A 25180-nucleotide genomic window follows, 5' to 3' on the forward strand; every position below is an offset into this window, starting at 1 on the left:
GGCTTCCCTGGTGGCGCAGTGTTTGAGAGTCTGCCTGCCAATGCAGGGGACACAGGTTCGAACCCTGGTCTGGGAAGATCCCACATGCCACGGAGCAGCTGGACCCGTGAGCCACAACTACTGAGCCTGCGCGGCTGGAACTTGTGCTCCGCAACAAGAGAGGCCGCGATGGTTAGAGGCCCGCGCACCGCGATGAAGAGTGGCCCCTGCTCGCCGCAGCTGGAGAAAGCCCTCGCACAGAAGTGAAGACCCAACACAGCCATAAATAAAGAAATAAATAAAATTAAATTTAAAAAAAATGCTGGGGGTAAATGGCTGAGTAATTTCTTAACTTGGGCGGTTGGTACATGAGCGTTCCTTAGACGATGATGATGATGATGTAAACTGCAGAGATACCTTTCATTTGCTCCTTAGTCTGTTTATTTCAGAATAATAACTATTATTTGAATGGCTGAGGGAAGTGACTAGGTGAGTGGTCCTGAGTGAGACCAGGGAAGGGTGTGGAGGCATCGAGAGACCTGGGGACTCAGAGGGGTCTGGGGCTGGGACACAGAAAACAGAGAATGGAACCTTCACACCAGTGGCCACAGAAGAAACCTGGGAATCATGCCAGGGACTAAGTCGACCCAGCTACTCTGCCAGTAAGCCTGGCAAGGCCAAGAGGATGGTGACAGACAGGAAGTCTCCTCCCCAAGTGCCATGAGGCCTTCTGGGGGGGAGGGGGGAGAAGGAAACCCGGATGGCTGTGTGTCCCCAAAGTGACCAGGCTGTGAGTGACAGTCACTGAGATAACCAGCCTTAAATTTGACCGAAAAGTGTTATTTTAGATTAGATTGAATACATAACCTCCGGAGAAATAATTTTCTCCATAAGCCTCAGTCTCCTCTTACCTGTAAAATGGTAATAAAATATTTAAAAACCTCCTAAGGCAAGAGGGATTTCAGTTACCAATATGTCTGTACATCTGAGTTGAAGTATATAAATTTAGATTCTGATACAAATTCATATATATTCATATATATGTACAAACACACACACACACTCACCACAGAGGTACTGACGTGTGCAGATGGGCAGAGCACAGTCTTGGAGGAGTTTGTACCAAAAAGTCAACAGGGAGAATTCTGGTGATAAGGGTGACAGCTTATCTTTTACTGTTTTCTAACTTTCTGCTTATCCCAATTTTTTCACATTTGATTATGTTCTACTTCAGAACCAGAGAACATAAGCAAAAGCCAGAGAAAGACAAATATCATACCATATTGCTTATATGTGGAATCTAAAAAAAAGGTACAAATGAACTTATCTACAAAACAGAGATAGAGTTACAGATGTAGAAAATAAACTTATGGTTACCGGGAATAAGAGGGGGGAGGGATAAATTGGAAGAGAGGGATTGACATACACAATACTATACATAAAAGAGATAACTAAGAAGGACCTACTGGATAGCACAGGGAACTCTCCTCAATACTCTGTAATGGTCTATATGGGAAAAGAATCTAAAAAAGAGTGGATACATGTATATGTTGAACAGATTCAGTGTGCTGCATACCTGAAACTAACACAACACTGTAAATCAACTGCACCTCAATAAAAATTTAAAAAAAAAGGGGAAAGCAGAAACTGAGACCCATCCTCCTAGCAAAAGCCCCTCCCCTAAGCCGCCAAGGAAGCGCCCATGAGTACCTTGCCTGATGATGGGAACGCTGTGGGCGGCTCTGTCCACCTTGAAGGAGAACATCTTCTCGCTGGCACTCACGGGCCGCCTGTGGGAGGCTGGTGGGACCATGGGGGGCTCGGGGGACCCCTGCGACCAGCTCCTCTGCACTGGCGCTGTCCAGATGCCCGGGTAGAAGGGGGTCTGTGTTGGTGAGGGTGACTGGTTCAGTTCCTGGGTGGCCCAAGGTGGCTGTGGCCTTGGCCAAGGTGCTGGGCCCCTCACCCATGGGAAGGAGACCTGCAGGGGCAGACAAGAGGGTCAGGGGAGGTTACGAGCAGCTGGGGTGGTCTTCACCTTTCTGTCCCGGCGACATAATTGCTGCCCTAGATTTCGGCGTATAAGTCACTTCTCCCAAGAATCCCTCCCACACTCTCCCCAAATTTGGGATGGCGGTCCCCACCATGGGTCACCTTGCACACTATCGCACCACCATTTATTGGGTGCAGCCTTCGTGCCAGGCACCCACTCAAGAGATTCACATGCATTACCTCATTTAATACCCCTGATGCTCTGTGATGAGCCCGAGGCTGAGCAAGACCTAGTGACTTTCCCAGGACCACAGATTTGGCAGTGAGCGTCTGAGCTGGTACAACGCCACCTCTGAGCTCTGAGAGGCTGACAGCTTTTTGTCTACCTTGCTCAGCACCGTATCCTCAGCTCCTAGAATAAACCCTTGGCACATACACAGTAGGTCCTTAAATATTGGTTGAAAGAATGAATGAACACATCTCCGAGATTCAAGCCCAGCTCTCCAGGACACACACATCCACACTGTGTGTCTCCCTGGCACTCCCATTCCACCTCTTCCCCCGAAGCCGAGAGCTCTGGGGTGGCAGGCACCCCAACTGGCTCGAAACCCAGCTGGCTCATTAGCCTGTGACCCTCAACATCTGCCACATCTGATTCTTGGCAGACGCTCCATAAATATCTATCGAGGGAACCTTTTTTCATCTGACCCGGCGGAAGATGTCTCTATCTACTTTCATTAGAGAGCACATCAAAATCCATCTACACCGGGAGAAGCAAATGCTGAGAGGTGCTGACACCTGGCTTTTTCTTGGTTAATGCTGTTGTGGCCGTCCCTCCCCGAGCCTAGTGGTTAAACCGTGACATCGTGAATGCTACCATTTATTGTAATTACTCACCGATTTCTCGTGATAGCCCTGAAGGGGAGGAGCTCTCCTTATTCCTAGCTTACAAATGAGGCTTGGAGAGGTTAAGGACTTCACCAAGCTCAGGTGGTGGTGGAGAGGGTGGTGGGACTGGGGTTCTGGAAAGCTCTTTCCTTCTCTGTCTCTCTCTCCCTTCTCTGCCCCAACCCCACCCCCAGTCGCTTGGCAGAAAAAAACACACTTTTCAAGGAAGAAGCTAAGTTCAAAGGTTTGCCGCCTGTGGCGGTCACGTTTCTCTTTCTGCAGACTGCAGACACAGAATGAGAAACAGGACAGAATGCTTCCGAAATAGGAGCACTGGCAGACAGAACTTCCTATAGCTCCAGCTGGATTGTATTCAAGAGGAAGGTTCTCCACTCACTCAGGTTCCCAAACCAGTCTTTTAGCTACAGTCTTTCCCAGCCAAGTCAAGAATCTGGTGAATTCCCCTGAAGACTTTTTTGGAGTCAGGGAGAACACTGTTTGGGAAAATCAAACTCCAATTGCCTGGCAACACCTGGCCCAGCATTTATGATGACACTGGCCCCGTTGAAACCTGTTTCAGGAACGGACTTGGCAGTGTTCCAGAACTCTGTTACCTTATGTGAAGATTCGAATTTCTCTCCACTGTGGGCACCTCAGTCTCCACCTAAGCTTTCTTCCTTTCTCTCCTTTCAGAAGCTGAGGTGTCCTGCTTCTGCCTTGCACTCAATTCTCCATCCATCCTATCCCTTCCCGTCCTCTCCTCTGGGGCTGTCTTGCCTCAATCATTCCTACAACCTTTCCTCATCGATTTAATAAAGATTTATCGAATGAAAGGGCTGAAGGTGGGAAGGGGGAAATTTGAATATGTTTTACCCCCGCCTGATAGAAAACAAATCGAGAGACCACGGGTAGTGTGGAGGAATTCCCTTTTGTGCTGGGATGCTCAGGTAGATGTGCCTCACTGCCCACTAACTGCCAGGGTGCTAAAGGGAGTGCTCATATCTCATGCCTCAAGTGGTTCACTGCCGTAGTGGACAGGCCGCAACCCACCTGGCTCTTCTGGAAATTCCAAGAATCTCCCTCCCAATCTGTCGGCCCATTGCTGTGGGTGGGGCTAAGCAATCAACCAATCACACTCCCTGGACATACTGATTGGTTCAGTGGTGGGGCAAGTGATGCAATCAGAGCCAAGGAGACCCAAGAAGACTTGGCTGGACACCAGGATCTGGAGTGACCTGGTGGGACTTCAGAATGCAGCCAGCATGAGGGAGTGGAGCCCAGACATGGAGAGAGAGAAGCGTTTTATTTATTTTTCAAATTGTGGTAAATAACCTGCAACATAAAATTTATCATCTTAGCCATTTTAAAGTATACAGTTCAGTGGTGTTATGTATAGTCACATTTCTGTGAGATGGATCTCCAGAACTTTTTCGTCTTGCAAAACGTAAACTCTATTAACCATTAGACAACAACTCCCCATTGCCTCCGCCACCCAGCCCGTGGTGACCAACATTCTGTCTCTATGAATTGGACTACTCTAAGTACCAAGTACCTCAAATAAGTGAAATCACATGGTACCTGTCTTTTTGTGACTGGCGTATTTCACTTAGCATAGTGCCCTCAAGGTTCATCCATGTTGTAACATGTCAGAATTTCCTTCTTTTATTTTATTATTTTTGTGTGTGTGTGGTAGGCAGGCCTCTCACTGCTGTGGCCTCTCTCGTTGTGGAGCACAGGCTCCGGACGCGCAGGCTCAGCGGCCATGGCTCACGGGCCCGGCCGCTCCGCGGCATGCGGGATCCTCCCGGACTGGGGCATGAACCCGTGTCCCCTGCATCGGCAGGCGGACTCTCAACCACTGCGCCACCAGGGAAGCCCTTCCTTCATTTTTAAGGCTAAATAATATTCCACCATACAGTTTAGAGTGTATTTTTTTAATCCATTAAGCGTCATGGGCACTTGGGTGGTTTCTACCTCATGGCTATTAGAACTATGCTGCTGTGAACATGGTGGGGAAAATAAGGAAGCTGGTTTTGAGCACTGGCTGGAGTGCTACCCTGAAGTGCTCCATCTCTGAGGCTGGCTAGAGCTGGTTTCTGTTGCTTGCAACACACAGAGCCCGAACGATAGGGCCCCTAGTGGGAAGGAGCCAAAGATGTATAAACGCAGCAGAGACTCCAAGCTCTTCGGGTTTAAAAATTTAAAAATAAAGTTTTTTTTTTTTTCTCTGAAGCATGTTGGTTGAGGGTAGCTTTAGTTGGATGGTTAAAGTTGGTTTTCTCTAGTTTCCCGGCTTGCTTTATCAAAGGGAAGGTCAAGGTTTTCTCAGAAATTGCTGCTGGCAACTACAACGATACAGGCAGGGAGAAAAGCAAACATAAGAAGAAGACTCACATTAAAAGCTAGCTCTGGGCTGTACAGGAAGCATGGGGTCAAGGTCAGTTATCAACAAGTTTGTTTTTATTATTTATTTATTTTAGATTTAATTCTATTTATTTTTGTCTGTGTTGGGTTTTCGTTGCTACGTGCAGGCTTTCTTTAGTTGCCGCGAGCGGGGGGCTACTCTTGTTGTGGTGCGCAGGCTTCTCCTTGTGGTGGCTTCTCTTGTTTCGGAGTGTGGGCTCTAGGCGCATGGGCTGCAGTAGCTGGGGCACATGGGCTCAGCAGTTGTGGCACGTGGGCTCTAGAGCGCAGGCTCAGTAGTTGTGGCGCATGGGCTTAGTTCCTCCACGACATATGGGATCTTCCCAGACCAGGGCTCGAACCTGTGTCCCCTGCACTGGCAGGTGGATTCTTATCCACTGTGTCACCAGGGAAGTCTTCAAGTCTGTTTTTAGAAACTTTAGTTCAAAAATACACGCTAATGCCTTTTCTCTTTCTTTGTGTCTGTTCTCTGACCATATGGTATGTTGCCATGGTTGGGTTTTTAGTTTTGTTTTTGAGGTAGCATATGTGATACTCCTGATTTCTTTTGCATACTACCTTTAAAATAGCAGGTTGGGGCTTCCCTGGTGGTGCAGTGGTTGAGAGTCCGCCTGCCGATGTAGGGAACACGGGTTCGTGCCCTGGTCCGGGAAGATCCCACATGCCACAGAGCGGCTAGGCCCGTGAGACATGGCCGCTGAACCTGCGTGTCTGGAGCCTGTGCTCCGCAACAGGAGAGGCCACAACAGTGAGAGGCCCGTGTACCGAAAAAAAAAAAAAAAGGAGATGTCAACCACCTGGATTAACCATGACCACATCCACGGCTGAATTTATATTAGCTTTAATAAACACAGGTCAATGATTTACTCAAGAAATCACTATCCATTTTTTTTCAGATTATCTATTTGTTCTTTGTGTTATTTCCCCAATATCTGCTTCTAACCCTGAAAAGAGTGTAAGTTGAATGGGACACCCTAAAAAAACTTCGAAGTAGTTTGCACATCGAGTGCCTACAGTACACATGAATTCTGCCAGGAAGCCCTGGAGCCTGCAGAGAAGGTGGAAACTTAGACCTTGCCCTTGGAGAGCTTGTTATGTGCTCTGCCATTTGTAAGTAATTGTGGACAATACAACGACTATGAGCCACTGTGTAGAGAAGCCACAGATGTGCCACAGACTGTGCTGGGCACTTAATGCATGTGGTCTCATCTGATCTCCAGAATAATCTTGCAGGAGGCATTTTACCCCTCATTGTGTGGATTAAGAAACTGAAGCTCAGAGAGGTTAAATGACTTGCCCAACGTCTCACGGCCAGGAAGTGGTGACACAATTTGACTCCAATACCTGTGCTCTTAGGACTTCTAGGTTACTCGAAGTCATGATTTATTACCTGTTTTCCATACTCACAAACGGATCTTAGACGATTGGTTAGTGAATGATAGGATATTTTCCAAGTTAAAAAAAGGAAATGAACATTAGATGGTGTGAAAAAACACAAGACATCGCATGGGCTACTTAGAAATGGGATTTTCTAGGAACACTGACAACTGTCTTATGGAAGTGTTATTCTTTCTGGTACATGCCACGCCCTGGAAGCAGCTCAGAGGACCCCAGACTCCATCCGGGAAGACCTGTGGTATGTTCACTGCTGTACCAGAGGAGTGCTGGGGCCAGCTGGTACCCGCCCACGAGAACTGATTGTTAAATGTCCAGGAATTTTGCCAACTGGTTGAGAAACACAGCCATTAATAAGAATTAACTTACATAAATTTACAATTAAATTATATCAGAAACAATTGGTATACAAACTTAAAAGTCACCCCTTCCTAATTATTTTACTCTATTTTATTATTACCTATGCTCTTGAGGTTATTTCACTCTACTATATGTTTCTGTTGGAAATGTTACATAGTAATGCGTTACCACACCTCTCTTTCCTTCTCTGTATTCAGGGATGTGTCACTGGGAGCTGGAAATTGACCGTGGAGGGCGTATTACACCATAGAAATCAGGAAATGTTATAAATGAGGGCTTGGTTTTTAAAAAGTTTTATAAATAGGTTTAATAATGGTGGTTCATGTAGAGCTTGATTTTGTTTGTTTGTTTGTTTTGTTGATTGCCTAGACTTAAGACGGTAATGGAGAAAATGTTAACAATGCAGATTATACAAAAGCATGTTGTGTCTTAGCCGTTATGTTATGAATAGAGCAAAAAATTGGGGAAACGTTCTTCCAGTATTTAAAAATTATTATCTGATGCAGCAACAAAGTCACTCATGTCACTGATGAACATGTGAAGTTCTAACGTCTTTCTTTTTTCACTTGTATTATTCATAAATCCAAAAATCCAAAAATACCCACCAGTGCTCAGGTTGGGAACTCTCTCATTCGTCAACTGCAATGAGAAATTGGCTATGGATACAAGAGTTCACCTAAAGTCAATGAAAGCATTCTGTGAGACTCAGCTGGCTATATAGAATTTACAAGAAAGAGTACTGTATATCTTGTTACATGGAAAGACTGTGCTACACATTCTTTATATCAGTAAACCTTATGCTATGCATCCATGTACTTTACTTTTCCCAGAGAGCTGGTCATTAAATATTTACCAGCCAATTGCTGGCTGTGCTGGCACCCAGCAGAGTGCCTGCTACTCATGGTAGGTGTTCGCTGACTGAGCTGAACAGTTGGCAAATGGAGTGTAAATAAAAAGCACTTTGATTCTGGGGCTGGGATGGGGAAAACACATGCTAAGCCTGGTGCATCTTGTAACAGCAGAGAGTAAGCAAGTGCCCAAAACGAAAAGGTGGGGAGATGCTCAAGGACACAGCAAGCAATCTGAAAGAGCTCCCAGTGGCCAAGGCTGGAAGAATTTGAGCGATGAACAAGTTAATGAGTATTGGATTATAATTCAAAGTGTAAAATCAGTATACATGGATCCATACTGACATAGATACATTAGTGAGTAAATACATAAAGGAGGGAGAAGAGACCGGCTTCCTTACAGAAGAATTTAACATACATAGATGTGGAGCTTAATTCCCATGGTCTGGAAGGGCCTGGGGGGTAGGGGTGATGGTGGCGAGCAGGGACACTGACCGCAGCATGGAGGAGCCATGGACCTGGAAAGACAGAATGGAGACTAGAAAACATGGCCAGTAGATCTCAGAAGCCAGGAGAGGGTGCTACTTGGTGCCAGGACAAATGGCCTTTATCTCAACAGCTACCGGGGTGTCACCGTAACTCAGAGACGGGTAATAATTCTATGTCCCCAAGAAAAGGGTAAATCATGTACGGGGCTTCAGTGTGAGAAATCAGGGTTATACATTTAGAACACAGAACCGCCAAGTTATACATTATTTTTAGGTTTTGGAACTTAAAAGAATTAAGTCCCTTTGAGCTGTTCAGAAAAGCCATTCGTTTGGGGTTTTCCCAGCTGTGTTAAAGGAGATCTGGCCCATCTAATTTTCCCATTTTCTTGTAAATCTTCAATCTTACGGTTTTTCCTTTCCTTTCAAGTTCTAATCAGCTTCCTGGTCAGTCCATAAAATGGGAAATAGAATCTAATGAGAAAACAGCCGGATTTTTGCAAATAGCTTTTGCTACCCCTAGACTTGGCCTGCTTCAATTCGGTCTTGCCAGATAGAGAGACGGAATGAATGAATGAATGAATGATCATCAACTAAGTTCAGAGAAGGAGCAACGTGGTTCTGATTTGGTAACAAAGGGTGTGGTCTGCCAGAGGAAGCAGGACGCGGCCTGGTTCCTGACCGAGTCTGGGTTCTGTCTCAGCAGGATGCTAAGGGTTCAGCCCGCGATCCCGTCTCCACCTCCCCCGATGTCATCTGCATCGCCTGTAGACATCTGGTGACAACACAGCCTCAGGGGTCCTTTTGTGTGAGTTTCTGCTGCAGAGGCCGAGCCTGAGGCTGTCTGCTGCCCTGTGCCCTCCACTTCACTGGTCTCGGGAAATCGCCTTTGATATAAAACACCCAGCCTCAGGAGTTCTCATCACATAAGTAAGTCCCCACGGGACCTGTAAGAGCACAGGGTAGAGGAAATCCTACAAGGTCAGGTAGGAGATGACAAAGCTTGACCAGAAAGAGGCTTTGTTCTGAAGGGCACCATACTCTCTGGTCATTCACTCAGTTGCCGGCTTCTCAACCCCCGGTACAGTAAAGCCACATCCTCCTCAACAACGGGCCCTATTCAGAGGTCCCAGGAACGTGGAAACACCACCCTTCTTGGGGATGGACAACTAAGGCCCAGACTCTGAGCTTCTCATCACACCAGTTCACCACAGGAGAGAAATGAGCAACTCTGCTTCCTTGGAGACTGGCCTGGGACTTTTCCAATGGAAAAGTGGATTATTTGTCATTTTCCTCCTCCCAGATCCCTAGTGGCAAATCCCATTAGCAAGGCTCCACTTAGGCAATAGGAATGCTTCCTAATGTCATGGACATCTTCTTTGTTTTTGCCTCCCCCGCATCCATTTCTTCCATCTTCTGGATGGGCACCTTAATTTTTTTGCAGGGAAGACACCCTTTCCCTGACAATCCTGAGTCCATAGAATTCTGACTCTTCCACCCCAGGGGTGAGACCATAACCCAGGCCTGGCCAATCAGAGCATTCCTTGCCCCTGGCCTCAGTGATTGGTTCAGGGGAAGCCACGTGATCCAAGCCACTGTCAATGAAGATGCTGGCTCTTTCCCTGGAACTGCTACTTTGTAGGGTGCTGGGGCTGCTGGTGGCCACTTTCCTACAGGTGAGGCAAGAGTCTGTCTGAGATTGGGAAGCTAACAGGGAAGAAAGAGTCAGATTCCTGACCATGATTTGGGCGCCTGGATCCAGCTGGGCCTAAGCTGCAGCTTTTGGCCTTTTCAGTTCCATGAGCTTTTTTTTTTTTTTTTTTTGCTTAGGCTAGTTTTAGTTGGTTTTCTGACACTTGCAAACAATCAAATTTCCTGGACAGTATGCTTACTGAGACTTTAGCATAAGCATCACTATGTACTCAGAGTGAAAGTTGTTTTAAAGGTTATGACATGCTCAAATAAAACCCACCAGACTGTCATCATGCACCAAGTTTACCTTTCAACTTATAAAAGTAAAGCAGCATCTCCAGAGAAGAATGATTTAAGATCAAGGAATCAGTCATAAGACAAGTAGTAAAACGCTGCTTAGAGAAACTTTGATAGATAAATAGTTCTCTAGCTACAGCAGGCTTCAGACTACAAACCCCAAATTTCTGCTTCAAAAGTGACTCAGGGAAGACATTCCATAGTTTCATTTATTTCGTTTTTTGGCCTCGCCGTGCACTTGTGGGATCTTAGTTACCTGACCGGGAATTGAATCCAGGCCCTCAGCAGTGAGAGCACTGAGAGCACTGAGTCCTAACCACTGGACCACCAGGGAATTCCCAACAGTCCACAGTTTTAAAAGAAAACTTTCCAGTTGAAGAAACAGGTAAAATTTATAATATGCATCTGTTGTATATATAATATGTTAATGTCTAGTACATTTATCAGATCCATGTTAATGTAATTATATTATTACTATATTTGCAAATGCATATATATGTGTATGTATATTTAGAACCACATATTTCCAGCTCTTTTTTAAAGAGGTATTGAAAAGCCTGTTCAAAATTTAGTTTTCCAGCTTGTCTGTTTTTTCTTATTCCTCAGTAAACTTAAGCAATTAACCAGCACATTTCCTGGCACACAGTAAGGCTCAATCTGAGTGAGTTCTTTCTCCCCAGCTCCCCCCTCTATTTTAAGTTCTTCTTTTAGAAACCAAGTCAAATGAAAGAGGCAGGACTGCATAGTGTTACAGGCAGAGGCTGGTCAACGTTTTCTGTAGAGCCAGACAGTAAGCATTTCCAGCCCTGTGGGCCATAGGATCTGCCCAGCTTACTCTGCCATTGTAGCTGACAACACAGGCAATACTGAAATGAATGGGATGGCTGTGTTCCCAGGAAACTTTACAGAAACAGGCGATGGACCGCACTTGGCCCTGGGCCATAACGTGCCGACCTCAGGTTAAGACCTTGGGATCCGGCGTCACACAGACTCTGGTCCGGCTCCCGGCTCTGCTCCGTCTCTGGGACCCTGACGAGTGTGTCATTTCTGTGCCTTGTCTGTAAGACACAGGGATACCAACAGCCATTTCTTAGTCTGTGAGAAGTGGGTGAGATAGTGCACCTGAAATGCTGTGAACACGTCCTGGTCCATAATAAATGAGCATAAAACATTAGCCACCAGGTGTGATCACCATCGTCAAAAAAGGAGAAGAAAGGGCGCAACTGAATTTGTCCAGGAACGGCAGCAATATCCCTGGTAGAGAGTTAGTGGGTGGACTTCCCTGGGGGTGCAGTGGTTAAGAATCCGCCTGCCAATGCAGGGGACAGGGATTCGAGCCCTGGTCCAGGAAGATCCCACATGCCGCGGAGCAACTAAGCCCATGGGCCACAACTACTGAGCCTGTGCTCTAGAGCCCGCGAGCCACAACTACTGAGCCCGCGTGACACAACTACTGAAGCCCACGCACCTAGAGCCCATGCTCCGCAACAAGAGAAGCGACCGCAATGAGAAACCCGCGCACTGCAACGAAGGGTAGCCCCCGCTCGCCGCAACTAGAGAAAGCCCGCGTGCATCAACGAAGACCCAACGCAGCCAAAAATAAATAAACAAAATAAATAACATAATTAAAGAAAAAACAGTTAGTGGAGCCAAGGACTTCCCTGGCCGTCCAGTGGTTAAGACTCCACGCTTCCAATGCAGGTGGTGCAGGTTTGATCCCCGGTTGAGGAAGTAAGATCCGGCGTTAGTGCAGCCTAAAAATAAGTTAGTGGAGCCAAACAAGCAAGGAAGCCAGGTAACTGAAAATGCATTTTCTTCTATTATCAGTGGCTTTCGTTTTTACCCACATAATGAATCATCCCCTGTCAGCGTGTGAAATTACAGGTTGGACTGCGAATTGCAAGACCTTCCTTAACCGCTGGGCAGTGAAGGACCTGCCTGGGCTCTCACGGCCCCACGATGCTTCGTGCTAGTAGGAAAAGCCTCCAAAAGACTCAGGAGAGCTGGCTTTTAATCCTGGCTCTGGATCTATAGGACTGATGCCTAACCTTGGGGAAGTCGCTGAAACTCTCTGAGCCTCAGTTTATGCCATGATAGGGGTGGTCCCAGGGACCTCTATAAAAACAACTGAAGGGGGAAAGGGGACCTGGGATTAATGAGTAGCTCCTTGGCAGAAATTGGAAATTGAAGCTCAGAAAGGTAAATTCAGTTGAAGCTGGCATTTCAACTTGGGTCCATCCAACTCCAAAGCCCTTGCTTTCTGGATTGTGTTCTGCAGAGCTTCCCCATTAAAGCAGCAAGGAATATTGGCCGACAGAGGGCGCGCTTCTCACAAGACAGAACGTCATGACATTGCAGGGACAGAAGACAGTATCCAGGAGCCAAGTGGGAGAGCCTGGCTGGACTGGGAACAGGGCAGAGCAGGCTACAGGGAAGGCCAGACACAGGCTGTCATGGGGATGGGGGCTGCCGACAAGGAGCTGTCAACCCCTCATGGAACAACTTGGCACGTCATTTGTGGCCCCTGGCTTCCTTTTTCATTGTGGCCATTTCCATCTGTTTTGCCGTATTTCAGAACAGAGAGAGACATGATTGATACATATGGGTGACGTGGGTTTCCTTACTCAGCTGCCTTGTAAGAACGGCGCCACTGTGACTAGCACAACTTGTTTCCACACCTCCTTTCCCAGAGCTCAGAAAGCACGAGTAAAGGCAACAACCAACAAAACACACAACACGGCAGCACACCTGACTCTGGGACTTCAATTTCCCACGCCTGGTGCCAAGACTCTATGGGATTAATCAACGGTTGCTTCAGGGCATTGCAGATGGCCCTGCGGGTTATGTCCTGCACAACTTCAGTGGGCGCCATCCACATGGACTACGTTGTGAATGGTGACCCTGGAGTTGTGCAACATGGCAGCCCTAGGTAATACTTTGATGAGAGAGCTATAATTTACACAGTATGGTCCTGGGGGCTTCCCTGGTAGTGCAGTGGTTGAGAGTCCACCTGCCGATGCAGGGGACACGGGTTTGGGCCCCGGTCCGGGAAGATCCCACATGCCGCGGAGCGGCTGGGCCTGTGAGCCATGGCCGCTGAGCCTGCACGTCCGGAGCCTGTGCTCTGCAACGGGAGAGGCCACAACAGTGAGAGGCCCGCGACCACAAAAAAAAAAAAAAGGATGGTCCTGGGCACAACCTGGCTGCCAATGCACTTTGTCAAACAAGAGTTTTTCTTTATATTTTTCCATCTTGTATGTTATTCTATGGGTAATTTATCTGCAAATGTATTTATCTGCTAGCGGGGGCAGGTCTTGGGAGGTTTCCCTGTCCATAAGGACACTTACAAAGGAGGCATCTTGGCTGCTCCATGCTGGTTTGCTTGACTCTAAAGCTGAGGGTTATCATGTGCTTATTAGGTGCCAGACGCTGGACTAAGCAATTTACGCACTTTGCCCACTTAATTCCACAGTCACTCAAGGTGGTAGGAACTATTGTTACAGGAGTGGGGACCGAGGCCCTGAGAGGTAGATGATTTGGGCACGTCCAGTATAAAAGCCGGTCAAGAGCAGGGCTGGGACGGCGCTGGAGTCAGCCTGACCTCAGGGCACGTGCTCTAACCACTGAGACATCTGCAAACACATCTGGATTCCTAACCGCCCGCACCTCCCCCGCCTCCCCCAATAAAATGCCGTCACACCCTCCTCTACTGGTTAGGGTCACCACAAAGCCTGAAATAAATGCTTTCATTTGGGAACTCTTTGTCGGGAGAAGAACAGTTCTCATCATACTGAATCTGTATGATATCAGGGCAGTCCTCCGTGGAAACTCCATCCAAGGAGGAAACACAGCGCCCTCACCACGGACCCCAAAATCAATTGGAAACAAGAATAGGCCGGAAGCAAGACGGCCACGAATTTTTTAGAAAAACTGGGCTTCAAAATATTTGATGAGAGATGCTCTTCAATACCTCTCCCTTTTCCCCTCTTCCTTTCTCTTCTTTTAAATAGCCAGCAGCTTGGGGTCATCAGGAAGTGGAATTTGTAGGAAGGTGTCAGTCAGTCCACAGGCCGCCCTCACACAGACGCTGCAAAGGACCCCTCCATGAATATGAGCGTCATGGATGGAAGCTTCTCAAGCTGGCGACGCCCCGGCAGAGAGCACTTTTGAGAAGATGGGGCTGTGGAGAGTCCTGCAAAGTGCCCTGGGCACAGGCCAGGGGAACACTTGTGCAGCTGCCTGCAGTCAACCGAGGAATGAAGCAAGGTGCAAGTGCGTGTAGGAATAAGAATTGAAAAAATCCGTGTATATTCGAGTGACCGTGAGAGTATGCTTTCCTCGGTGTGAAAACCAGTCAAGGCTACTGCTCCAGCTAGCATCAGACTAAATGGTTTTCTCCCCTCCTTTTTCCGCAAGTGGGGATAGTGTTTAATTTGCACTGACTAGCTGTGTGGCCCTGGGGAAATTACTTAACCTCTCTGAGTTTCAGATTCCTTTTCTGTAAAATGGGGATCATGGAAGAACCCATCTCATAGGTTGCTATGAGCGTGAAATAAGGGAGAGCAGGTGAATTGCTTAGCACAGTGCTGTTCACGTCAGTGATTCCTCCTGCTGCTCTCCTGGTTTCTCTTCTTACAAAGCATCTTCTTCCGTCTTATCTACTCAAGGTTAGAGGTCGTCATCACTTTTTCCCACAATTATATAAGAAGCACCTTGTAAAATAAAGTCCCCATTCCATAGATGTACACCCGTGTGCATAACAAACTTACTCAAAATGGCCAAAAGGTGGAAGCAACCCAAGTGGCCATGGATGGATGAACAGGTAAACAAAATGTGGTGAATCCATACAATGAAATATTCAACTGGAATGAACCATGAGGATATCATACTAAGTGAAATAAGATGGTCACAAAAGGACAAACAATGTAAGATACCATTTATATGAGGAACCTAGAATAGTCCAATTCACAGACACAGAAAGCATGGTGGGAGGGGAGGAAGGAAGCAGGGGGTTTGATGTGATGGGCATAGAGTTTCAGTTTGGGAAGATGAACAAAGTTCTGAAGATGGATGGGGGTGATGGCTGCACAACAGTGTGAATAGATTTAATGCCACTGTGAACTGTACACTGAAACATGGTTAAGATGGTAAATTTTATGTGTATTTTACCATAATTTTGAAAATTAAAAGTTAAAAACAAACCCCAAAATGAAATACCTCCAAGGTTTCTCCGAGGTTTGGGGTGATAGAAATGGAGGAAAATGTTCTGAGAGCAGGTTGTGGTGATGGCTGCACAACTCCATCAATATATTCAAATTGATTGAATTGGACACTTCAAATGGGTGAAGTTTCTGTTATGTAAATTGTACTTCAGTGAAGCTGTTAAGAGCAAGCAAGCAAACAAACACATGCTGTGATGGGGAGGAAACTTTGGAGGATGAAGGAGCTGTTCACTGTCTTGATTGTGGCTATGGTTTCACAGGTGTACCCATATGTCAAAGCCCATCCACTTACAGACTTTAAACATGTGCTGTTTATTGCATGTCAATTATATCTTAATAAAGCTGTGTTTTAAAAAGGCAGAAGAGTATTCCATATATAACGAACTCCTTATAACATATTAAACTCCTTAGAATATATTAAACAATATAATTTATTAAACAATGCCCCCTTTGGATGGAAATTTAGGTTTCAAATTTTATGCCCCTATCAATAATAGTTCAATAAATATCTTTGTAGGAAAAAAGAAGAAAAAAATGCAGATATTGTTTGCTGCTCCCCCTCTTCTTCTCCCCACGGGCAAGCCACAACGTCAGAATTTCCCAGGGAGGGGGCCTGGGAACCTGTAATTTGACTGAACATTCCTGAAAAATTCTTGGAATCAGACATGTTGGGGCACATTGAATCAAACTTCATGAACTTGGATTTTCAGGCTTGGGAGTGTGAAATCCCCTTTTCTTTGATCCCTAAAAAATTCTGTAAGTGTTCCATACAAATGATTCTAAATTTCGGTTTCCCTCCTATTGGCGGTGCATCAGAATCATCAGGGAGCTTGTGAGAATGCATATTCCCAGGCCCTACTCCCAGGGAGGATGTGTATGGTTGCCAGATTTCGCATAAATAAAGAAGTGAATAAATCAATATATAATAAACTATAGGGTGTCCGTTAAATCTGAATTTCAGATAAACACCAAATAATTTTTTAGCATAAATGGTTCCTTGCAATAGTTGAGCCACACCTGTACATAAAAATTATTTGTTGCTTATCTGAAATTCAGATTTAACTGGGTGTCCTGTATTTCATCTGGGAATCCTAAGTATGAGTCCTCAGGCCTGGGGTGAAGCCCAGATCTGCACTGTTGGTCTGCTCCCCACGTGCTTCGGACGAGGGGGATCCTTAGAACCCATGTTGAGAACCCCTGATCAGGTCAACACCTTCTATGTCAGGAGCCCCTCCTCAGGGCGGCCAGTGGATCCCAGTGCATCCCACAAGTGAGCACACTTTAATGTTGGTCCAAGGAGGAAAAGGGGGCTGAGAAGCAGCAGGAGAAAACTGTCCCAGGTTTTCAAAGCCAAACGTGGTGGATGCAGTGTCACGGGCCCTGCAGCCTGAGGGACGGTGCTCATCTTCTCTGAGTGAGTATTTAAGGCTGCCTAGTGGACCCACACCCCAGGATTCTGTCTAGATTCTCTAAACTTTATTTATTTATACCCAGCCTCGTCCCAGAAAGGACTTTAAGCCTCGGAGGTCTCAGTCCATGCAGGGTTCTTGGTGCTGGGGAGTGAGGTTAACACGCCGTCTCTCTGGGACACACACGACAGGTATTAATAGTGTGCTCAGCACGAATGGGCATTATTCTGGGAGCTTTACAATGATAACCATCTCATTTAGCCCTCGAGATAAGCCTGCAAGGTCATTGCTGTCGTTGGCCCCATTTTGTAGATGAGGAAACCGAGGTTCCGAGGGGTCCAATGGTTTGTGCAAGAGCGCACCGAGTAGGCCAGTGGCAGAGCTGGCGTTCTGACCCAGGACTGTGTTGCTAACCAGCCCCCATCCTGCCTCCCTACTGAACTAGATACTTCTTGTCACTGAGCTTTGCTGGGCGAATTTTGGGTTACGTTCCGCTTAACCTGGGGCCATACTTTAGGTCCTGATCCCGGGAACATTTCTGATCCGGTGTGATAACAGCTGGCAGGCCTTGAGCGTCTACTCTGGCCAGAGACTTTGACTTTTTATACATAGATACTCTCTCAACGCCCTGCACCGCTGAGAAGACCCAGACCCACGCATACAGAGAAGCCTGGCCGAGGTCACAAAGCTAGGAAGTTGCAGAGCACTGATCTGCCTAAAAAGGAAGCATCCATCTCTGCATCTTCAAAAGCACACACTTGCTTTCCACCTCCCCTCGCCAAGCTTCACTTTTCAGGAAAACGCTCTCGCTCCGGGCTGGTCGCTAGGCAACCCTTGCATGTAATTCCAAGAAATGCCCAGGAGAGGGCGCGAGGACTCGCTCTCCCCGGGCACCCACGCGATGGGGCTGAACTTCGCAGAATCGCGAAAGGAAGAGTGACGCGCTCCAGACGAACTCCACCTGTGGCCGTACCCGAGCCCTAGGCTGCACAGAAGGTGACACAACACGGCACCTCTGCACCCCACCCCACCCCACCCCCGCAGGGGCCTGGACTCACCGAGGCTGGGTTTTCGATGACCAGTTCGTAGGTCAGCCCTCTGGACCCAAACCTCAGGATGTCTCCGGGTAGGAGCTTCACAGCCACGTTCTGAATGTGGCACTCATTGACGAACGTGCCGTTGCAGGAATTGAAGTCGTGGAGAACAAAGCTGCTTTCGGCCTCATTATATTCAATGAGTGCGTGATGGTTGTCGACGTCTGCAGACTGAAATGCAGAAGGGGGACAGTCAGAGCCAGCAATAACAGGAATAACAAGGAATAACTAGTGCCACTGACACTGGGGGCCCCAATGTGCTAACCACTTCATCTGGCTGGACAGTCACTGCAATCCTCATTTTAAGAGGAGGATGCTGAGGGTCAGAGAGGTTAAGTGACTTGCCTAAGGCCACACAGCTAGTGAGTGGAGGGTCACCAGACCCTGACAGCAGACCCAGAATAGATGCCCAGTTTTGGGGTAGGGCGTCAGGCAACACAGAGGCAAGAGGGAACTCGGGGGGAATTGGCCAGGAATGGCCACTTGATAGTTCTCTGATCCCATGCCAGTATCCTTTTGGTTGTCCCGAGTGGCAAGACAGCAGAAATGGCCCAACACAAACCAGAAAGGTCAGTTGGCAAGTGACAACTGTCCATTTACTGCAAGTGTTAAAGTTAAGGGGAGGTTTTGTAATAATTGTTGTTTGTTCTATTCATTTTTAAAATAACATGTTTTTTGTAATAATGCAGAAAATGAGAACTAGAGAAAAACACAAAGAAGACATAAAATCACTTAGACTCCCATCCCCCAGAGGCAGGCACCGAGAACACGGTGGTTCACATCCTTCCAGTCTTTTCTCTATGCTTACAATCTTTTTAAAAAGTTTAAACACAATTGAGCTCACACCACAAAACATAGTTTTATAACTACCTTTTAAAAGCCTTGGTGTACAATGAAGGTTTTTCCCATGTGCTTAATTCTTACTGTTGCTTCTTAAAAGCTAATCAGAATTTATCTAACCAAAGATGATCTATTTTTCAATAGGGGCCCTGGTGTGACCACATTTCCTCGAAAAGAGAGAGACCCCAGACAGTGATTTGTCAGTGGCGTCAGAAACCTCCTGTGTAACCACTTTAATAAGAAGAATGAGCAAAACTCGGCACCAAGGAGGAAATATCACATCCCCCCCTGGCCCCGGCGCCCTGGACTATGGTCTGCAGGGCACGTGCGAAGTCCTCTGTCTTCTCAGGACACTGCCTATGAGCCATCCACTCCAGCCTGAGACTTTGCAACTATTTTCTAAGTCACTCTTCTCAGAGTGCCTCACCCAACTTTCATAGAGAGTACTTGGACTTAGAAATCTATACTAATGTCCCACAATATAATTATAACCTATAGCTTATATTAATAATAGCTTATAGTATATGAATAGATAATAATATAACTGCATATATTAGTAGAATATATTAATGACACATTATGTGTAATTACACAACTGCCAGGAAATTTGTGCTTTACTGCATTATCCCGTTTCATCTTCACAATAATTCAAAGGGATACTTCCTCATTTCAAAAAAATTTATTTTTTATTGAAGTCTAGTTGATTTACAATGTTGTGTTAGTTTCAGGTGTACAGCAAAGTGATTCAGTTATACATATATATAATATCTATTCTTTTTCAGATTCTTTTCCATCACAGGTTACTGCAAGATATTGAATATAGTTCCCTGTGCTGTACAGTAGGTCCGATAGTTACTCATTTCTTAGATGAGGAAACTGAGGCATAGAACGATTAAGTGTGCCCACAGCCAGCCACTTTGACTCGCTTGGCTTGTTCCCAGGTTTGCCTGATTCAAATGACTGTGCCTTTACCCACTTTTCAAATTCCTACCAAACACTTTGGCACTTAAAATACTGAAACACAAGAAGAAAGCAGGAGTAGCTCTATTAATTTCAGGCAGAGCCAACTTCAGAGGAAGGAAAGTTATCAGGGATAAAGAGAGGCGATACATAGTGATAAAGGGGTCGATTCTCCAAGCAGACATAACAGTCCTTCATTGTATGTACCCAACAATAGAGCATCAAAGTATGGAAGGCAAAAACTGATAGAACTGCAAGGAGAAGCAGATGAATCCATCATGGTAGCTGGAGACCTCAACAGCCCTCTGTCAGTGACGGGCAGACCCACCAGGCAGAAAATTAGGAAGAATGAAGTTCAACTGAACAGCACTACCATCATCTGGATCTAACTGGCAACCACACAGCTTCATCCCACAGCAACAAAACACACATCCTTCTCAAGCTCCCATGGAACATTCATGAAGCAGACCACATTCCAGGCCACAAAATATACCTCAACAAATGTAAAAGGATAGAAATTATGCAAAGTACGTTTTCAGAACACAATGGAATTAGGCTAGAAACCAATACCAGAAAGACAGCTGGAAAATCCCCAAATATTTGGAGATTAAACAACACACCTCTAAATAACAGATGGGTCAAGGAGGGAGTCTCATGGGAAATAAAAATTTATCTTGAGCTAAATGAAAATGAAAATACAACCTATGAAAATTTGCAAGATGCAGTGAAAGCAGTGCTTGGAGGGAAGTTTATGGCATTGAAGGCATACATTTGAAAAGATCTAAGCTTCCACCTTATGAAACTAGAGAAAGAAGAGCAATATAAGCCTACCACAAGCACAAGAAAAGAAGCAATGAATGAAATAAAAAGCAGGAAAACAATAGAGAAAAGTCAGCAAAATAAAGAGCTGTTTGGTTTTTTTTTTTTTTTTGTAAAGATCAATAAAATTGACAAACCTCTAGCAGGATAACCAAGAAAAAAAGAGAGAAGATACAAATTACTCAAATCAGAAATGAAAGCGATGGCATCACTACTGATCTCATGGACACTGAAGGGATAATAAAGGAATATTATGAATAATTCTATGCCCACAGATTTTATAAGTTAATGAAGTGGACCATTTCCTTGAAAGACACAATCTACTGAAACTCACACAAGGAGAAATAAATACTCTGAATAGACTCATATCTAGTAAAGAATTTGAATCAATAATGAATAACCTTCCAAAATGGAAAGCACCAGGCCTGGATGGGTTCACTGGTCAATTCTATCAAACATTAAGGAAAGAATGATATCAGTTCTAAATAATCTCTTCCAGAAAATAGAAGAAGAGAGAACACTTCCCAGCTCATTCTGTGAGGCCAAGCTTATTCTAATAGCAAAACCAGATAAAGATATTGCAAAACAGGAAAATTGCAGACCAATACCTCCCATGAACATAGATGCAAAATCCTCAACAAAATATTAGCAAATTGAATCCAGTGATGTATAAAAAGACTTCTACACCACAGTCAAGTGGGATTTATTCCAGGTATGCAAGGCTGGTTCAACATTTGGAAATCAATTAATGTAATCCATCACATCAACAGCGCAGAGAAGAGAAATCGCATTATCATAACAGTAGATGCAAAAAGAGCATTTGACAAAATTAAACACCATCCATGATAAACTAACAAACCACCAAACCACCACAACAACTCTTGGCAAATTAGGGATGGAGGGGAACTTCCTCAACCTGATAAAGTACATCTATAAAAACCCTAAAGCTAACGTCATATTTAATGGTGAGAACCTAGAAACTTTCCAATTAAGATCAGGAATAAGGTGAAGATGTCCCCTTTCACCACTCATTTTCAACATTGTACTGTATGTCCTAGCTAATGCAACAAGGCAAGAAAAGAGAATAAAAGATAGATTGGGAAGGAAAAAGAAATCTTCTTTGGTGAGGTGTTTGTTCAGATCTTTTGCCCATTTTGCAGATGGCATGATTGTCTATGCAGAAAATCCCAAAGAACCGACAAAAAGCCCTCCTGGAACTAATGAGCAATTGTACCCAGGTGGCAGAATACATGATTAATATACAAAAGTCAATTGCTTTCCTATATACCAACAATGAACAAGTGGAATATGAAATTAAAAACACAACACCATTTACATTAGCACCAAAAAAAAAATGAAGTACTTAGGAATAAATCTAACAAAATACTTAGGTATATGAAGAGGTATATGAAGAAAACTACAAAATGTTGATGAAAGAAATCAAAGTAGTCTAAATAAATGAAGAGATATTTCATGTTTATTTGAAATTCCTTAATGATATATGATGTTTAACATCTTTTCATATGCTTATTTGACATCTGTAGATTTTCTTTGGTGAGGTGTCTGTTGAGCTCTTTTGCCCATTTTTAAGTTGGGTTGTTTGGTTTCTTATTGTTGATTTTTAAGACTCATTTATATTGTTTATTTATTTATTTTATTGAAATGTCGTCGATTTACAATGTTGTATTAATTTCTGCTGTACAGCAAAGTGATTCAGTTATACATATATATACATTCTTTTTAAAATATTCTTTTCCATTATGGTTTATCACAGGATATTGAATATAGTTCCCTGTGCTCTACAGTAGGACCTTGTTGTTTCTCCATCCTGGAGGTAACAGCTCACATCTGCTAACCTCAACCCCCCACTCCATCTCTCCCTCAACCCCCTCCCCCTTGGCAACCACAGTCTGTTCTCTATATCCATGAAGACTCATTTATTTTGGATACATGCTTACAGCATCTTTATTCATAACTGCCCAAAACTGGAAGCAACCAAGATGTCCTTTAAAAGGTAAATGGATAGACAAATTGTGGTACATCCATACAATGAAATACTAGTGATAAAAATAAACGAGTTATCAAATAACAAAAAAGACATGGAGGAATCTTAAATGCATATTGCTTAGTGAAAGAACCTAGTCTGAAAAGGTTACATACCGTATGATTCCAACTGTATGAAATTCTGGAAAAAGTAAAACTATAAGGAGAGTAAAAGATCAGTGCTTGCCAGGGGCACAGGGGCTCTGGGGCTCAGGATGAAGACGAGGGGCACAGGGGATTTCAGGGCAGTGAAAATATTTTTTATGATACTGTAATGGTGGATACTTGTCACTATACATTTGTCAAAACGAAAGGACGTACAACGCAAAGAGTGAACCCTAATGTAAACTATGGACTTAGTTAATAATAGCATATCAATATTGGTTCATCAGTTGTAACGAATGTACTGCACTAATGCATGAGGTTAATAATAGGGGAAACTGTGTGTATTGGAGGGGTGGATATATGGGAACTCTCTGTATTCTCTGCTAAAATTCCTGTAAACCTAAAACTGTTCAAAAAAATAAAGTATTAAAAAAAATGAAAACACATTAGCTCTTTGGAAAATGTCACCCACATCATCTTCATCACCATTGCCATTGATCTTTGTGTCCTTTGAACCCTTGATAACCCATGAATGAGAGAAATTCTGTCTGTGACATTTTGTTTGTCTCTTGCCAGGCTTCACTGCGTTCAGTTCCTCAAAAACTGTCAGGCCATTATTAAGACATCAAAGCAAGCAGGAAGTTTTCAATGACTCCACAAAGTTGGGTGAGCCTCTACCACATGTTAGGCCAGGAGACAGCTTCCTAGTTCGGCCCTATAATATCACTCGCTCCCTTTACCTGGAAAATTGCTAAATGCTGCTCCTGGACAGACGCCCTGCTGCTAATACAGACTGAGTCTATAAGCCCCAGCCTACTGAGCTGTCCCACTATGAGATGAACTGTTATTTATTCATTATTATTTTTATTATTATCCTTATCCTCCTCTAACATATTTTGAGGGCTTCCTGTGAACTGGGCCCTGCTGAAGCATTTTGTGTGCATTTTTACCATTTAATCTGCATGACGGCCCTAAACAGGGACTTTAGTGTTATCTCCACCTTAGAGAGGAAGAAGCTGAGACTCAAAGGCTGAAGTGAGAGGACAGCATTACCTTGATCCCAAACCCAGACAAGGACACGACAGGACAACCACAGACCAGTATCTCTTGTGAACACCGACACCACAGTCCTCAACCAAACAGGAGGAAACCGAATGCAACAGCACAGTAAAAGGATCATACACTATGACCAAGTGGGATTTGTTCTTGGAATGCAGACCTGATGGTTCAACATATGAAAATTAATCCACGTAATACATCACATTAACAGAAAGAAGGAAAACAATGATCATCTCGATGGACGTACAAAAAGCATTTGACAAAATGCAACGCTCTTTCATGATAAAAGCACTCAACAAACAGGGAATAGAGGGAAATTACCTCAACATAATAAAGGTCAAACATGAAAGGCCCACAGGTAGCAGCATACTCAAAGGTGAAAGACTGAAAGCTTTTCCTCTAATTTCAAGAATAAGATAAGGATACCTGCTTTTGCCACTTCTATTCAACAAAGTACTGGAAGTCCTAGCCAGAGCAATTATACAAGAAAAAGAAATAAAGACATCCAAATTCGAAAGGAAGGAGTCAAATTATCTCTGTTCACAGGCAACATGATCTTACATGTACAAAATCCTAAAGAGTCCATGAAAAACCACAACCCTCTTAGAACTAAAAAATACCATTCACTAGCAAAATCGTAGGACACAAAATCAACACACAAACATCAGTTGTGTTTCTATATGCTCACAATGAACAATCTGAAAAGGAAGTTAAGAAAATAATTTCATTTACAATAGCATCAAAAAGAATAACATATTTTGGGATAAATTTAACCAAGGTGGTAAAAGATGTGTACACTGAAAACTACAAAGTGCTTCTGAAAGAAATTAAAGACACAAATAAATGGAAAGACACCCTGTATTCGTGGGTTGGAAGACTTAATATTGTTAAGATGTCATTACTACACAGCAGGATCTACAGATTCAAAATCCCAACAGCAATTTTTGCAGAAATAGAAAAATCCATCCTAAAATTCATATGGAATCTCAGTGGACCCCAAATAGCCAAAATACTCTTGAGAAAGAAAAGCAAAGTTGGAGGTCTCACACTTCCTGATTTCAAAACTTACTGCATACAAAGGTACAGCAATCAAAACAGTGTGATACTGACATAAGGTCAGCACATAGGTCAATAGAATAGAATAGAGAGCACAGAAATAAAAGTTTGCATATATGGTCAAATGACTTTTTTTTTTTTTTTTTTTTTTTTTTTTTTTTTTTCTTTTTGCGGTATGCGGGCCTCTCACTGTTGTGGCCTCTCCCGTTGCGG

The 25180-nt window shown here is 44.5% G+C and overlaps 1 protein-coding gene across 1 annotated transcript in view; it reads right to left on the bottom strand.

Moving 5' to 3' along the window:
* Positions 1 to 25180, bottom strand: part of LOC308610112 (forkhead-associated domain-containing protein 1-like) — a gene marked incomplete at its 3' end in the record, with an annotated part of 102325 nt that overhangs the window by 63339 nt on the left and 13806 nt on the right. The window contains 2 exon segments of the mRNA XM_081259364.1: positions 1690 to 1960; positions 18050 to 18256. Coding sequence (XP_081115490.1) covers positions 1690 to 1960; positions 18050 to 18256 — 478 coding nt within the window.

Source organism: Mesoplodon bidens (genome assembly GCF_964165515.1).
Source record: "Mesoplodon bidens genome assembly, contig: HAP1_SCAFFOLD_378, whole genome shotgun sequence".
Lineage (NCBI taxonomy): Eukaryota > Metazoa > Chordata > Mammalia > Artiodactyla > Ziphiidae > Mesoplodon > Mesoplodon bidens.